The sequence below is a fragment of the Dipodomys merriami genome, unplaced genomic scaffold (assembly GCF_024711535.1).
Source record: "Dipodomys merriami isolate MVZ:Mamm:240054 unplaced genomic scaffold, mDipMer1.0.p SCAF_26, whole genome shotgun sequence".
Classification (NCBI taxonomy): domain Eukaryota; kingdom Metazoa; phylum Chordata; class Mammalia; order Rodentia; family Heteromyidae; genus Dipodomys; species Dipodomys merriami.
Window position 1 is genome coordinate 22,852,101 of NW_027204048.1, and position 17,715 is coordinate 22,869,815.

General features: G+C 48.5%; 1 protein-coding gene across 3 annotated transcripts in view; it reads left to right on the plus strand.

The window, feature by feature from the left end:
* Positions 1 to 5,014: 5,014 nt before the first annotated feature.
* The window catches only part of Habp4 (hyaluronan binding protein 4), a 36,155-nt gene continuing 23,454 nt past the window's right edge, over positions 5,015 to 17,715 (plus strand). The window contains exons 1-3 of one of the 3 annotated variants that reach the window (XM_070035827.1): positions 5,015 to 5,486; positions 12,032 to 12,194; positions 16,116 to 16,277. In XM_070035827.1, coding sequence (XP_069891928.1) covers positions 5,144 to 5,486; positions 12,032 to 12,194; positions 16,116 to 16,277 — 668 coding nt within the window. In that variant the 5' untranslated portion in view covers positions 5,015 to 5,143. The remainder of the gene's footprint in view (positions 5,487 to 12,031; positions 12,195 to 16,115; positions 16,278 to 17,715) is intronic. The other 2 variants (XM_070035828.1, XM_070035829.1) reach the window with 2 other exon arrangements.

Below are 17,715 nucleotides of genomic sequence, written 5' to 3' on the forward strand. Positions count from 1 at the left end.
TAAGAACTTGTATGCTAACCTTGCTGGAAGGAGAATAGGAATAAAGTGGGGAAGTGGTCTGAGTCCAGAAGGCCAATGGGAAGACAATAACCTCTTCTCTCAAGTGGATGGTTTTATGGTGGTATAGTGGCAGCTTAAAGGTACCAGAGACAACATTGGCTTGCTACTGCTCTTCACAAAGTATGGTCTTTTGTACAGGTATTAATGTTGTTGCATAAAGAATCTTCAGGCTAGGATGTAGCTTAGTGGCAAAGTGATTGTCTAGCAAGCACAATGTCCTGGGTTCAAATCCCACTACCAAAAAAGAACAGACAAAAAAAAGAATCTTCTGTTGACACTGGCAGTTCACACTTGTGGTCCTAGCTACTTAGGAGGCTGAGATCTGAGGATCAAGGTTTGAAGCCAGCCTGGGTAGAAAATTGTGAGATTATTACCTACAATTAACCAGCGAAAATCCAAAAGTATAGATGTGGTTCAAGTTGGAAGAATGTCAAGCTTGACCAAAAACGCCAAGCAAGAATGAGAGCCCCAGTGCCAGCACAATTTTTAAAAAATCTTCAGAATCTGGGTGCTGTTGGCTCACACCTGTAATCCTAGCTACTTAGGAGGTTGACATCTGAGAAAAGTCCCTGTGAGCTTCTTATCTCATATTAGACACTCAAAAACTGGAAGTGGAGTTGTGGCTCAAGTGGTAGAACACTAGCCTTGAACACAAAGAGGCTCAGGGACAGTGCCCAGGCTCTGTGTTCAAGCCCTAACACAGACACAAAAACAAATCTTCAGAAATTTTAAGATGACTATCTGCTATTAAGCCTGACTGAAAATTATGTGCTTGATGATGAATGACACTAATAACATTTAATAACAAGACATCTCATGAGGATTTATTCTGTGATGGCACTGTGCTGATCACTGTATATAAATGATCTCATTCCAACTTCAAAGTAGCCCTTGGAGGTAGTGACTGTGATGTCTCCATTTTACAGATGAGAAAACAAGGCCCAGAAATACGTGTCCAAAATCACAGAGTTAATGGGTGGCAGGATCAAAGCTCAAATCTTGATCTTTTAGTTAGTACAGTGTTTGCAAGGTGAGCTTGTATCACTGCATGCATCAAAACCTTTGTCCAACCAGGAGGCAGTGGCTCTTGCCTGTAATCCTACTCAGAAGGCTGAGATCTGAAGAACACAGTTCAAAGCCAGCCCAGGCAGTAAAGTCTATGAGATTCTTGTCTCCAATGAACCCCTAGAAAACCAGGAGTGCCACTATGGCTCAAATTGGTAGAGCACTAACCTTGAGGGAAAAAGCTCAGGACAGCACTTGGCTCTGCATTCAAGCCCCACGACCACAAGAAAGCGAAAAGAAAAACGGAAAAAAAAAACAAAAAACCACCTTTTGTCCATATAATCTTTTTTCCCACCATATTTGATTGTTAAGCTTATGTAATGACAAGTCTGAGGTAGGGAGGTTCCCAAGTGGGCTAAGTTGGAAGTTCCATAGAATTCAGGATCTAGGTTTTATCCATATTTATAGTTGCAATAAAGGGTTAGTTGGAGAGAAGAGTTTTTTTCCAGGCTTGTCTTCCCAGGCTGGTTTTGACCCACGATCCTGACATCTCAGTCTTCTCAGTAGTTAGGATGACAGGTATACCCCACCTGTACCCAGCTTCAATTTCTTTTTAGGTGTAAGAAAAGCTTGCCCTGAATTTTCCCCTCCAATCTGCTCTGCCAGATATTCAAGGCAACCTATTCTTCAGCAGTTGCTGGCAAAGGAATGGAATTACAACAAATGATGTAAAATTAATGAAGGTTGAGGCTGGAAAGGGCACCATTTCCCCTGTGGCCTACAGTCACCTGATGCCTGAACAAAATCCAAAATGTAAGGGAAAGTGATGGCTGTAAGATGGGGCAGTCACCAGTGCATGGGCAAGATTTCCTGAAGGAAACCCCCCTGTCTCTGAGCTCCAGGCCTTAACTGGATACTGAAATGACAAACAAAACCATCCTAATCACCAACCTCAACATGCCCAAGATGGAACTCATGGTCCCTTCCCACTGTTGCATTTCGTTGTGACGAGCATTCCCATTTCAGATGCCCATGCTGGCAAAAGAATCCTCACATCAGCTTTATCATCCATACCAAGCACTGTCCAAGTCCTGCTGATCTAGTCACTCTTACTGCTACCAGCCTAAATCCAAGTGACCTCATCAGTTCTTCCCTGGATACTCCAGTCTAGTTTTTCACAGCACAGCTAGAGTGGGCCTTTCAAATATAAATTGGTTGTGTTTGAGGCACTGCTCCTGGAATGAAGACTAAAATTAGTTCTTTGTCTAATCCTTCATTCCTGTCACACTACTTTCCTTTGAGCTTAATAAGGTTTGCACTCCATCCCACCTCAAGACGTCTGCATCTGCCCTTTGTTACCTTTCCTTCTCACCTTAGCCTTCATTTCCAAAGGAAAGCTTTCCCACGCATCCGCATGGTCAGACCCTTGCACTGGGGGTCACATCCTCCTGGTCAGATCCTTGCTCTGGGGGTCACGTCCTCATGGTCAGGCCCTTGCACTGGGGGTCACGTCCTCATGGTCAGGCCCTTGCACTGGGGGTCACGTCCTCGTGGTCAGACCCTTGCACTGGGAGTCACGTCCTCATGGTCAGACCCTTGCTCTGGGAGTCACGTCCTCCTGGTCAGATCCTTGCTCTGGGAGTCACGTCCTCCTGGTCAGACCCTTGCACTGGGGGTCACATCCTCCTGGTCAGACCCTTGCTCTGGGGGTCACGTCCTCCTGGTCAGACCCTTGCTCTGGGGGTCACGTCCTCCTGGTCAGACCCTTGCACTGGGGGTCACCTCCTCGTGGTCAGACCCTTGCTCTGGGGGTCACGGCCTCGTGGTCAGACCCTTGTTCTGGGAGTCACATCCTCCTGGTCAGGCCCTTGCACTGGGAGTCACCTCCTCGTGGTCAGACCCTTGCTCTGGGAGTCACATCCTCCTGGTCAGGCCCTTGCACTGGGGTCACGTCCTCATGGTCAGACCCTTGCTCTGGGAGTCACGTCCTCCTGGTCAGGCCCTTGCACTGGGGTCACGTCCTCGTGGTCAGATCCTTGCTCTGGAGGTCACGAGGTCAGACCCTTGCACTGGGGTCACCTCCTCGTGGTCAGACCCTTGTTCTGGGGGTCACGTCCTCGTGGTCAGACCCTTGTTCTGGGGGTCATGGCCTCGTGGTCAGGCCCTTGCTCTGGGGGTCACCTCCTCGTGGTCAGTCCCTTGTTCTGGGGGTCACGTCCTCGTGGTCAGACCCTTGTTCTGGGGGTCATGGCCTCGTGGTCAGTCCCTTGCACTGGGGGTCACATCCTCGTGGTCAGACCCTTGTTCTGGGGGTCACGTCCTCGTGGTCAGACCCTTGTTCTGGGGGTCATGGCCTCGTGGTCAGGCCCTTGCTCTGGGGGTCACCTCCTCGTGGTCAGTCCCTTGCACTGGGAGTCATGTCCTCGTGGTCAGGCCCTTGCTCTGGGGGTTACGGCCTCGTGGTCAGGCCCTTGCTCTGGGAGTCACGTCCTCGTGGTCAGACCCTTGCTCTGGGGGTCACGTCCTCGTGGTCAGGCCCTTGCTCTGGGAGTCATATCCTCGTGGTCAGTCCCTTGCTCTGGGAGTCACGTCCTCGTGGTCAGGCCCTTGCACTGGGGGTCACGTCCTCGTGGTCAGGCCCTTGCTCTGGGAGTCACGTCCTCGTGGTCAGGCCCTTGCTCTGGGAGTCACGTCCTCCTGGTCAGGCCCTTGCTCTGGGAGTCACGTCCTCCTGGTCAGGCCCTTGCTCTGGGGGTCACGTCCTCGTGGTCAGGCCCTTGCTCTGGGGGTCACGTCCTCGTGGTCAGACCCTTGCACTGGGAGTCATATCCTCGTGGTCAGACCCTTGCTCTGGGGGTCACCTCCTCGTGGTCAGACCCTTGTTCTGGGGGTCACGTCCTCGTGGTCAGACCCTTGCTCTGGGGGTCACCTCCTTGTGGTCAGACCCTTGTTCTGGGGGTCACGTCCTCCTGGTCAGACCCTTGCACTGGGGGTCACGTCCTCCTGGTCAGGCCCTTGCTCTGGGGGTCACGTCCTCGTGGTCAGGCCCTTGCACTGGGGGTCACGGCCTCCTGGTCAGACCCTTGCACTGGGGTCACGTCCTCGTGGTCAGGCCCTTGCTCTGGGGTCACGGCCTCGTGGTCAGGCCCTTGCTCTGGGAGTCACATCCTCGTGGTCAGGCCCTTGCTCTGGGAGTCACATCCTCGTGGTCAGGCCCTTGCTCTGGGGGTCAGGTCCTCCTGGTCAGTCCCTTGCTCTGGGGGTCACCTCCTCGTGGTCAGACCCTTGCTCTGGGAGTCACGTCCTCGTGGTCAGGCCCTTGCACTGGGGGTCACGGCCTCCTGGTCAGGCCCTTGCTCTGGGAGTCACGTCCTCCTGGTCAGGCCCTTGCACTGGGGGTCACCTCCTCGTGGCCATTTCCTTACCCTGGGAGTCTGGTTTCAGGGTAGATTCCTGCGCTGGGAGTTAGGACTCAGTCTTCTCAGTAAGCACTAAGGTCTAAGGCCCATGACAAGAAGCAGCTGGCGCCCCCTCGGCCGCACACTGAGGGCTGAGTGTAACCTCCACAGAAGTGTGGCGGGCACGGAACGTTCCCCACGCTCGGAGGGCTGACAGGATGGCCGCGGCCCGCCGCACACCCGCAGCGGGGTCACCCGCAGCCCGGGACACCCGCAGCCCGGGACACCCGCAGCCCGGGACACCCGCAGCGGGGTCACCCGCAGCCCGGGACACCCGAGTCGTCCTCGGCGGCGGCCCCGCCCCTGGCCCCGCCCCTCCCCAACCAGCTGGGGGGAGGGACGCGGAGGTCCCGTGACGTCACAGCCGCCGGCCTGTGATTGGGCCCTCTGGCGCGCCGGCGGGGGAGGGGGCGTGCCTCTGCGCGCTGATTGGCTGCCTCGCGGCGGTTGGGCGGGCAGCGGTAGCGGCGGCGCCGGGGCGGGCGCCGGGAGGGACCGGACCGGTCGGGCAGGGAGGGCGGAGGCGGGCGGCATGGGCCCTCGCCCCCGGCTCCGCTGAGCCTCGCTCGCGGGGCCGCCCGCGGCGGGCCGCCCGCGGCGGCGGCGGCGGCGGCGGCGGGATGAAGGGCGCCCCGGGGAGCCCCGTGGCCGCCGCCGGCGCCGCGATGCAGGAGAGCTTCGGCTGCGTCGTGGCCAACCGCTTCCACCAGCTGCTGGACGACGAGTCGGACCCGTTCGACATCCTGCGCGAGGCCGAGCGCCGGCGCCAGCAGCAGCTGCAGCGCCGCAGGCGCGACGAGGCGGCGGCGGCGGCGGCGGCGGGCGGCGGCCGGGGCCCCGCCGGGAGCTCGGGCCCGCGGCCCGGCGCGGGCGGCCGCAGGGAGTCCCAGAAGGAGCGCAAGAGCCTCCCGGCGCCCGGCGCGCCGCGGCCCGACAGCCCCGGCGGGGGCCCGCAGCCGCCCGGTACGGGAGCGCGGCGCCGGCCGCGGCGAGGCGGGGCTCCGGCGGGGGGGGGGGGCGCCGGCCGCGGCGAGGCGGGGCTCCGGCGGGGGGGGGGGGCGAGGCGAGGCGGGGCTCCGGCGGGGGGGGGGGCGAGGCGAGGCGGGGCTCCGGCGGGGGGGGGGGGGCGAGGCGAGGCGGGGCTCCGGCGGGGGGGGGGGGGGCGAGGCGAGGCGGGGCTCCGGCGGGGGGGGGGCGAGGCGAGGCGGGGCTCCGGCGGGGGGGGGGGGGCCGGGCGGGGCTCCGGCGGCGGGGGGGGGCTCCGGCGGCGGGGGGGGGCTCCGGCGGGGGGGGGGCCGGGCGGGGGGGGGCGCGCTGAGTCATTCCTAGCCCCAGAAGCTTCTAGAAGCCTCCCCTCCACGCCGGCCCACGGCCTGGTGCGGGAAGGGGAGGGCCGCCCGGGTAAGCGCTTCCCCCAGAACCCGGACCCGGACCCCGGCCTGGCCCGCCTGGGCGCCCACACGGCCTCCCTTCTTCCTTGAGGGGTGCTGTTGTCTCCGTTCTGGGTTCTGAGGTTTGGGGTGCTGTTGTCACTGTTCTGAGTCCTGAGGGTAGGGGTGCTGTTGTCACTGTTGTGGGTACTGAGGTAGGGGTGCTGTTGTCACTGTTCTGGGTACTGAGGGTAGGGGTGCTGTTGTCACTGTTCTGAGTCCTGAGGGTAGGGGTGCTGTTGTCACCGTTCTGGGTACTGAGATAGGGGTGCTGTTGTCACCGTTGTGGGTACTGAGGTAGGGGTGCTGTTGTCTCCGTTCTGGGTTCTGAGGTTTGGGGTGCTGTTGTCACCGTTCTGGGTACTGAGGTTTGGGGTGCTGTTGTCACTGTTCTGAGTCCTGAGGGTAGGGGTGCTGTTGTCACCGTTCTGAGTCCTGAGGGTAGGGGTGCTGTTGTCACCGTTGTGGGTACTGAGGGTAGGGATGCTGTTGTCACCGTTCTGGGTTCTGAGGTTTGGGGTGCTGTTGTCACCGTTGTGGGTACTGAGGGTAGGGATGCTGTTGTCATTGTTCTGGGTACTGAGGGTAGGGATGCTGTTGTCACCGTTCTGGGTACTGAGGGTAGGGGTGCTGTTGTCACCGTTCTGGGTACTGAGGGTAGGGGTGCTGTTGTCACTGTTCTGAGTCCTGAGGGTAGGGGTGCTGTTGTCACCGTTCTGGGTACTGAGGTAGGGGTGCTGTTGTCACCGTTGTGGGTACTGAGGGTAGGGGTGCTGTTGTCACTGTTGTGGGTACTGAGGGTAGGGGTGCTGTTGTCACTGTTCTGGGTACTGAGGGTAGGGGTGCTGTTGTCACCGTTGTGGGTACTGAGGGTAGGGGTGCTGTTGTCACCGTTCTGGGTACTGAGGGTAGGGGTGCTGTTGTCATTGTTCTGGGTACTGAGGGTAGGGGTGCTGTTGTCACCGTTCTGGGTTCTGAGGTTTGGGGTGCTGTTGTCACCGTTGTGGGTACTGAGGGTAGGGGTGCTGTTGTCACCGTTCTGGGTTCTGAGGTTTGGGGTGCTGTTGTCACCGTTGTGGGTACTGAGGGTAGGGATGCTGTTGTCACCGTTCTGGGTACTGAGGGTAGGGGTGCTGTTGTCATTGTTCTGGGTACTGAGGGTAGGGGTGCTGTTTTCACCGTTCTGGGTTCTGAGGTTTGGGGTGCTGTTGTCACCGTTCTGGGTACTGAGGGTAGGGGTGCTGTTGTCACCGTTCTGGGTTCTGAGGTTTGGGGTGCTGTTGTCACCGTTCTGAGTTCTGAGGTTTGGGGTGCTGTTGTCACTGTTCTGGGTTCTGAGGTTTGGGGTGCTGTTGTCAGGGTTCTGAGTTTTGCGGCTAGGTGTCTGGTTGTCATCGTTCGCAGAGCCTGTTGGCCTGTTCCTGGGTGGTCTAAGGTGTGCACTGCTGCCGGGCAGCCGAGGGTCACACCTGTGCTGGTAGGTCCTTAGGAGGCTGAGCAGGGGTCGTGATTCGGAGCCAGCCTGGCAGGTATGTCCAGAAGACTCTTCCCTCCAGTTAACCACGTGGTGGAGTGCCAACCCTGAGCCAGCAGTCGAGAAGGACCGTGCCCAGTCCTGAGCACGCACACGTGCGCGCACGTAGACACACACACAAAGTTGTGTTCCAGCCCTGTCCTAAAATCCTCTAGTTTAGGTACTGGTGCCTTGACTTGTGCAACTGGCGACTCTCCCTTTATCTGGGTGAAGTCAGCTCGTTGCTTGAGAATCAGAAGTCTGTCAAATAAAGATGCTGAAAACCAAATGCTATTCGGTATGTCAGCAAGTGTATGACCTTACTTAAACATTGGATAAAGACAGAATTCAACGAGGCAAGGCTTCTCCATTTATTTACTTCTCTATGTACTTTTGGCTGTGATCGTTGGAACTGGTGGCCGTCTCCCTGTGCTTCCTACGTAGCTCAGAAGTGTGTGCCATCATGACTTCATGTCTAGCTTCATTTTTTTTAGACAAATGAAAATGTTGTGTCCTTTAGAAGAGTGTGACACCGCAGCTAGTCCTGCTAGTAAGCTGGCTGAATTTCACCCTTTTCAATTTAAAAATATATTTTTGTCATTTTTTCTTATAGTATTGAGGATCAAACTTGGGGCCTCAAGCAAGCCAGGCCAGAGGACTTTCCCAGTGAACTACAGTCCTACCCTGTGGTGGAAATGTTAAACATGTAGGACATTGAACGAAGACCCTTTATTTTTCCTGCTGTCAGCACTGTGAATTTATATGCACAAATTTAATTTCATCAATGCACAGTGCTGCAGTGCTGTTTCTTTTTATTTTTTCTTTTTTGGGTCCGGTCGTGGGGCCTGAACTCTGGGCCTGGGCGCTGTCCCTCAGCTCTTCAGCTCAAGGCTAGCGCTCTACCACTTGAGCCACAGCGCCACTTCCGGTTTTTTTCATTTTGCTTATGTGGTGCTGAGGAATCAAACTCAGGGCCTTATGCGTGCAAGGCAAGCGCTCTACCACTGAGACACCTTTCCAGCCCTGTTTCTTTTTTTCAAAACTTAAGTGATATAAAACTGGGACGCAGCCTACTTCTTGCTTGACATTGTAATCTAGTGCTCTTACCAATTTTTCTGTCCATTTAAAGTCTAGGCAATCTGGTTTTTGAGATCTATATTTAAAAATCTTGAGTTAATTTTATAGTTAGAATATCATTGCAGTTCTTTTTCAAGTGCATAATAGCAGCAAGCACCTCATTAATTTCCATTTACGTACTGAATTTCTGTTATGAGTGTTAGAGATCTACACAAATTCCTGTTAGCCCTGTTATGAAGGTCTGTGCTTTTCCATACTCAAACATTTTAAATTTAGTCTGAAGATTGAGTGAATGCTTAGCATAGAGAAATGTCGAGCACTTGGGAATATGCTTTCTGACATACACCAGAAACATTAATCCTCCAGAATGTGGAAATCAGAAGCTTGCCCCGTGGAGATGGAGGTTTTAATGTAACCACTGTCCAAATCTGTACAGAAACCTCCAAGAGGCCCTTTGCTCAGTATATTCTCGAACCATCAGAGACTGTTTCAGCTTGCTTTCCTCAGCTTTCAGAGCCTAGGAAACTCTGAGCCAAAATGCAACTATTTTAAGGGATCTCTTGCTGGAAATTTTACTGTATTCTTTTTCTTCTTGTGTTTAGATCAGTGATCAAAATGCTTATGCCAGCCTTTTGTTGGAAAGGGCTGGTGAAATGCAAGGTTTGCATTACCTACTTCAAGCTGCTGATCCAGCATGGAAAAGCAAGCTGGGTTCAATTGTAACCTTGACCTCTTACAACTGATTTCTGGATGTCTGTCACTATTAGCTTTGGTCTTTGGAGATTTAAAGGGAGAATGTAATGTTTGCAGGATATTTGTAATTATCCTAATAAGTAGCCAATTCTATTTAGCACTTTTCAACTTATATACAGAAATGATGGAAGTGACTTTACTATAAAGCAAGTTTAATTGATATAGTTAAAAATGGGATAGCAGAAAGAAGGTAGAATAAGCACTGCAGTAATTCTGTAGTTGAATGGAGATACTGTAATGGTAAAACACAAACGCGTATGGGTTGCAAATAGAAAATCTGAAGCAAATCTTTTAATTTTTCAGTTTGTTAACTTTATTTATTTAGGTGCTAGTTCTAGGGCTTGAACTCAAGGCCTGGCTCTGTCCCTTAGCTTTTTCTTTTTGCTCACGGCTAGTGCTCTACCACTTGAAGCCACAGCTCCACTTCTGGCTTTCTTGGAGCTAACATAACTTTTATGCCTGGGTTGGCTTCAAACTGTGATCCTCAAAGCCCATTCTTATAAGTAGCTAGGACTAGAGGTATGAGCCACCAGTGCCCAGCTTCAACTTGTTAATTTTTGTTGTTGTTGTTGTTGTTGTGGGGCTTGAACTCAGGGCCTGGATTTTGTCCCTGAGATCTTTTGCTCAAGCCAAGCACTCTACTACTTTGAGCCATAGTGCTAATTTCAGTTTTTCTGGTGGTCAATTGGAGATAAGAGCCTCATGGATTTCCTACCCAGGCTGGCTTTGAACCACGATCCTCAGATCTCTACCTTCTTAGTAGCTCGGATTACAGGTGTAAGCCACCAGTGCCTGCTCAACTTGTTAACATACTTAGTGACATTTTCCCCCTGATTTCAAATACCCCTTCTAATATTGTTTATCTCTTTTGTTTCTGCAGTAGAAGTATAATCCTCTGTGAAAATATCATTAAGTGACATAAATTAGATTTAAATATTTATAGATATTATAGAATATTAAAGCCATATCAGAGTGAACTTGAATCTCTTGTGCAATATTTGACACTCAAAAACATTTTATATTAGAGGTAATTACATAATTTTATGTTTGTGATGTACAAACAGGATTTTTAAGACTTGATAGTACTTATTTATGTTAAACTATAAAGTTTAGTTAGGAAATATTAATGAGAAAAATGAAAAAAAAAGCCTGTATTTTTTTATTTTTTGCCAGTCCTGGGGCTTGAACTCAGGGTCTGGGCACTGTCCCTGAGCTGCTTTTGCTCATGGCTAGCGCTCTACCACTTGAGCCACAGCGGCACTTCTGGCTTTTTCCGTGTATGTGGTACAGGGCATCATTATGCTAGGCAACCACTAAGCCACATTCCCAACCCTGTGCCTGTAGTTTTAATGTGGATACATGAGAGGAATTCAGTGAGATGTACACCCATTATTTGAATAAATTTTAAGATTTTCTATCTGTACTGTCAACGTGGAGTAATTACTCCTAAGGAAAATCAAAGTTATAAGTAATATTTTAGGAGAACTTTTAAATGTGGGGGGGAGACAATTTTGGAAGACAGTTTAAGAAATGACAAAGTTCATAACTTATTTACTAACTTATTAGATGGTTTCAAATATAGGATTTGATTGAACAGTCTAATGCATCAGAAGAGAAAAGACTAGAGAGGGCTAGCACTTTGTCCTTGTTTCCCCTGGATGCTGGATTCGCAAATGGACAAAAAAGATGCCTTTTTGAGTGAGTTGGAACCTGAGTTGAGGCCCACACTAGAGACATATGGCAAATATATAAATCCCACCAAAGAGCAGGAAATATGTACTTTAAAGTACAATCTAAGGTACTGGTATGTATCTACTTTTCTGGATGAGGTTTAGAACCAGGGTTTCATAAAGCTGCTTTTGAAATGTGAAATGTAGTTAATTTATTAAAATGTGTTAATAGAGGTCACATATAATTAACCAGGTGTGCTACATGCCTATAATATTTTTTTGGGGGGGGTCCGGTCATGGGCCTGAACTCTGGGCCTGGGCGCTGTCCCTCAGCTCTTCAGCTCAAGGCTAGCACTCTACCACTTGAGCCACAGCGCCACTTTGGGCTTTTTTTTTCTGCTTATATAGTGCTGATGAATCGAACCCAGGGCCTCATGCATGCAAGGCAAGCACTCTACCACTGAGCCACCTTCCCAGCCCATGCCTATAATCTTTTTTTTTTGGGGGGGGTCCAGTCGTGGGGCCTGAACTCTGGGCCTGGGCGCTGTCCCTCAGCTCTTCAGCTCAAGGCTAGCGTTCTACCACTTGAGCCACAGCACCACTTCCAGCTTTTTTCTTTTTGCTTATGTGGTACTGAGGAATTGAACCCAGGGCCTCATGCGTGCAAGGCAAGCATTCTACCACTGAGCCACCTTCCCAGCCCCCCATGCCTATAATCTTAACAGGAGTCTTGATAAAGAAGGATTGTGAGTTCCAGGCTAGTCTCAAACATATGTAATGACCTTATTTCAAAGCACAGCAGCAACAACAAAAAGAAAGAAAAAGATACCTATAACTATATGGTTTATCTTATACAAGACATAAGTGAAGTCATAATAGTAATAAGGTTGTATTAAAAAATGAATAAAGTCTAGGAAGTAGCATCAGCAACTTTTCCCCCCTGAAATTCCCAAGCTTTTCCAACTGTTCTGTAGAAAAATGAAATCTTAAGGAAGCTATAGAATTGCACCTAGTGCTGTCATGGACGTTGTGTTTTAACCCTCTGCTTTGGTTTTCTGCTGGCAGGCCAGAAGCGGACTCCTAGAAGAGGGGAGCAACAAGGATGGAATGACAGCCGGGGAACAGAGGTGATACTTGATAGAGCAGAGCGGAGAGCCTACAGGGAATACCGACCCTACGAGACCGAGAGGCAGGCGGACTTTACAGCTGAGAAGTTTTCAGATGAAAAGTATGTACCACAGTCCTCAATGGGAGGCTTGGGGACCAGATGACTGTTCAGAACAGCCATAAGCCTTTGTGACCTTTCCATATTATAGGTCTTAAGAATATTTTGCTAGTGTATGCAACAAATCATTGTTATCTTAGATGACACCTGAAAGATCTTCATGTATTTCAGAGATGGCCTTATATTAAGATTCAGGACCAGTTGTATAATTAAAACTAAATTGTGGAGCTGGGCACTGGTGGCTCACACCTGTAATCCTAGCTACTCAGGAGGCTGAGATCTGAGGATCGTGGCTCAAAGCCAGCACAGGAAAGCCCTTGAGACTCTTATCTCCAATTAACTACCAGAAAACAGGAAGTAATTCTATGGATCAAGTGGTAGAGCACTAGCCTTGAGCTGAAGAGCTGAGGGACAGGGCCCAGGCCCAGAGTTTAAGCCCCATGACCAACAAAAATAAATAAATAAATAATAAACTGTCAGCTTGGAAGAAGGGACTTTATCAGTAGAACATTGGTAGAGCACTTTAGAATGTACAAGGCCCTAGGATCAATGTCTAGTACCACTGCAAAGGAAAAAAAATTTTTTTGTAACTATGAAAAGAACTCAGTGCAGTGTTTCACACTAGGTAACATAGCTGTTTTGCAAGACACCACCTTAGCTAATAAAAAGCTGGGTGTGGTGGTACATGCCTGTCAGCTATGTGGGAAGCATAAATATGGGGTCCAGGCTGACCTAAGCAAAAGCAAGAACATAAAAGTAACAAAACAGCTGGACACTAGTGGCTCATATCTGTAATACTAGCTACCCTGAAGGCTAAGATCTGAGGATCACAGTTTGAAATCAGCCCAGGCAGGAAAATCCATAATATTTTTTCTCCAATTAGCCAGACTAAAGGTGTGGCCTAATAGAACAGCAGCTGTGAACAAAACAAGGTAAGTAAATGCTCAAGGTCCTGAGCGTAAGCACTGACACCAGAAAAAATAAACAAGTAAATAATCAAAGGGGCTGGAGGCGTGGTTCAAGTAGAGTGCCTTTGTAGCAAGCATACAACCAAAACAGATGAGTGTATGGGATTCTTTAAAAATTTACTCTGAGTTTTAGATTCAGGAGCTAATTTTAGAAGGGATATAATTATGAATTCAGACTCTTAAACAGATTCTTAATTCTATGATCAGCTAAGTAGGCTTTCATGAGTCATGTGAAGAAAAGTCTACTGTGATGCATGATACCAAGCTCTGGAAAGTTGTCTGGTGTGAAGTATGGCATAGGGCTGGTGCATTCTGCCATCTCTCCTGTGTCAGAGCAGAGCCTTCTACAAAGGTAGCTATTATTTATCTTACGCCTCCTGTTAGCAAGATAGTTCTGTGTCCAGCGAGTCAAGGTTCTCAAAGTGTTTTGACTTCCTGACTACCAAATTCATTTAGGACCTTGTCCTAAACAATGTCTTGGCCAAAGAACATGGCTTTGAAAGGCTGGAGTGAGGAACTTTTTCTGCCAAGGGCCCTTTGGATATTTATAACCTGTCATGTACCAAATGATTTTTCAGGTCTTAAATGACCCATGAGTCAAGTGTGCCTCACCCCTGGTAGAGTGGATTACAGTTAAGTAAATAAAGCCCAGGTAGTAGAGAGCAGCTCATCTGAAGGGGTGTGCATGTGGTCACCAACTAGAAGGGACACATAAAACAGCAATCCATGACCTGTAGATCTGCCACAAGTTGCAGAAAGTTCTGGAAAAGCTTACTTTATTTTATTTTGGGGAGATTATTTCAAATTTTCTCCATAATGGCTACTTATATATGAAAAGCCTCTTGGATCAGAACTAAATTTTTGAAAGGTTTATGTATTTTTTCTCTATTCAGACTTTTATTTTATGGAAAAAAAATAATGGCATTCACAGGGAAATGGATAGAACTAGAACAAATCATTTCGAGCGAGGTAAGCCAAGATCAGAGAGACAAATGGCCCATGGCTCCAATATGTTGATGTTAAATCCATAATGCAAGGAGAAAGGACAAAGTAAACAGGGCTCAAGAAACAAAGAACATCTACTTAATTTTTCATATCATTTCTAAATGACTCCATGGTCATGTGTGTGTGTGTGTGTGTGTGTGTGTGTGTGTGTGTGTGTGTGTGTGTGTGTGTATACACATATACATATATACGCACATCTGAGGGAAGCTAGGAGGAGGACACAGAATCAGAGGGAAACAGGCAAATATACAACAGAGGGCCCCATCAGCTGCACTGGACATTGATGAAAACAATCTAAGCAACTCAAGAGCAGCGATGGGAGGGAGGGAAGGAGAGGGAAAGAGGGAACAGCTGACACTAAACAAAAGGAAAGAAAGGTACATATCACCCGATCTGGAAGAAATAGTTGTATTGTCAAAGCTTATAGAATTCACAAACTTTATAGACCATGGTAATGACAATTTGCCTTGTGACAGTTAAAATGTGTTTGTGACTGTAGGTATCACTATCCCACAATACTGTGAAATTTGTGAATTTTATGTAATCACTTAATCTTAATAAAAATTATTTTAAAAAGTATTACCCTTTGGACTATATTCTAACAATTCATAATGTGGTATGATTCTTTCCATATTTCTTTCTTTCTTTTTTTGCTGGTTCTGGAGCTTGAACTCAGGATCTGGGCGCTGTCCCTGAGCCTCTTGGTGCTGAAGGCCAGCACTCTACTACTTGAGCCACAGCGTCACTTCCAGCTTTTTCTGTGTATGTGGTACTGAGGAGTTGAACCCAGGGTTTCTTTCTGTAGTTCCGTGTTTAGTGCAGTTTATGTAAGGAATTTTGATAGGTTAAAAATAATTTCTCTAGCTGGGCGCCAGTGGCTCACGCTGAGATCTGAGGATCTCGGTTCAAAGCCAGCCTGGGCAGGAAAGTCCGTGAGACTCTTATCTCCAATAAACCACTAGAAAACCGGAAGTGGCGCTGTGGCTCAATCAGTGCTCGCCTTGAGCTTTGAGCTGAAGAGCGCAGGGACAGCGCCCAGGCCCAGAGTTCAAGCCCCACAACCAACAACAACAACAACAACAAAATTCTCAAAATTACATTAAATGCTAATAAAATTAGAAAAGGATAGAAATTTAAATCAGAAAAAAGGATTCCTGTTTTAAAATTGGTTTGGGTTTTGTTAGAAGGTAGAAAAGCCAACGTAGAGAATTTGTTTAGCACAGTATTTTATATGAAAAACACATAAAATTAATCATCAGTACTTTGGCATTTCTTTTCAAGGAAAGAAAATTGGAAATGGGATCTTTTTATGGTAAGAATGGCTTTTCTTAGCCATGAGAGAATGGTAGTATACTGTCACTGGTGCAAGTATTGAAGCTATTAATGCTCCAGATTTCTTGATTTCAGGATTCCTTTTTGTTTTGGTCAGGGTTTGGGCACTCCCTGAGAGCTTCTTTGCTCAAGGCTAGTGCTCTACCATTTTGAGCCACAGCTCTACTTCCAGTTTTCTGGTGGCTCATTGGAGATAAGAGTCTCATAGACTTTCCTGCCTGGGCTGGCTTTGAACTGTGACCCTTAGATCTCAGCCTCCTGAATAGCTAGGATTACAGGTGTGAGCCGCTGCACCTGGCCAGAATCTCTTTTAAATAAAGTAATTTGCTGTTGTGGCAAATGTTTTGAAAAGCCTTTACAAATTAAAAACATGTTAATAAACAAGGGTTAAAATGGTTTAAAAGATGTAGTCCTTTAGAACTACATCTTAGGAGATTATAGTCTAGTAGAAAAAAGTAGGTCTCAGAAAGCAGGAGGATGGGCAGAAGGGAAAGTGGGCAGGTGATTACACACCAGAGCCTGTCTGGTGGTGTACCACACCATCCAGGAGCCTGGATGAGGCAGAACACGGGCAGAGGCTTGGGTTCTCTTATCATATGGCATTGTCACCTTTTCCTAGACCAGTGGACAGGTTTGATCGAGACCGGCCACTGAGAGGACGTGGAGGCCCAAGAGGGGGCATGAGAAGCAGAGGCAGAGGCGGTCCCGGGAACAGAGCTTTTGATGCATTTGACCAGAGAGGGAAACGAGATTGTGAAAGACACGGTGGGAATGATAAAATGTAAGTCACTTTACAAATGTTGATTTCCACATACGTTTCAATAATATATGAATTATGTATGAATATTTAGCCAAATTTGTATCAGTATGCTAGTACTCTGTGAGAGGCTGGTCCTAGGACAACTTTTTCTGATGTAGAAATTGACTAGAGCATCACTTGTAGCTCAGAGGAATGCCTTTCATTTCTCTAGAGCTATTAGAACTGAAGACAGCATGTGTGGATATGGAGCTCGTACCTGGGGAACAGGTAAAGACACCAAGAAAGGAGTGAATGTGTGTCCTTAGAGCCTACAGTGAAGTGGAAATCTGTGTACCTTTATTCACTTTTATTGAGAATGGTGACCACTGAATTATGCTTTATAATTATGTAACACTAATCGGAGACTGATTTGGGACTTTGATTTACTGAGATAATTTTTTTTGGTGTAAGCACCTAGGTGGTAACTTCCTTTTTTTTTTTCTTTTTTTGTTTTTTGTTTTTGTTGGTCGTGAGGCTTGAACTATGGGCCTGGGCACTATCCCTCAGCTCTTCAGCTCAAGGCGAGCGCTCTACTGCTTGAGCCACAGCACCACTTCCTGTTTTCTGGTGGTTTATTGGAGATAACAGTCTCACGGACTTTTCTGCCGGGGCTGGCTTTGAACCGCAATCCTCAGATCTCAGCTTCCTGAGAAGTTAGGATTAAAGGCCTCAGCCACCAGTGCCCAGCTTCTCGGTGATAACTTTAAAACAAGTTTGCTCTGTTGCATTTAGATTTGAAACTGCTTTTAAAGATCTTTTTTATTTTATATTAGCTAATGATTTGTGACAGATGTCTACATACTTGCTGATACCCTAACAAGTATATGGCCTGGCACATTTATGCATGTCTCAAGAAGCTTTCTAATTTCCCCCATATTATATACTTTTCTGAGACCTTTCAGAGTTCTTTTAGCTTCTGGGTAGTGCATCTTACTTTATAGTCATTTGTAGACAAGTTTCTCCTGTACCTTGCTCCTGTTAGACATTTCTCTATGGTTTCATGGTTCTTTGGATCTTTGCCAGTTCTGCTAGCTAGAGTAGGTGTGTGTTTGGTTTTGCAGGGTGTTGGCCTTCATGGTGTCTGCTGAGCCAGTGGTAGGCTATACTGTAGGGTAAGGAACTGTGCAAGACCAACTTTCCATAAATTAGAAACTTGATGCATCTGTACTTCCATTTTTCTTCTTTTAAAGAATCTAAGCTTTTTATGCAATCTTGTTTTTATCTGTTGTTAGTATTATTTTGGAGACAGACAGTTGCAGGGTGACCTGGAGTTCTCTGGGTGTCCCAGGCTGGCCTCTAGCTTGTGACCCTATTACTGCTGCCTTCTGAACGCTAGGGTTACAGACATGTGCCACTATGTCAGGCGGAACTTGCTTTCCTTGAGTATCTGTTCTAAAAGACAAATGTATAAAATAATAAT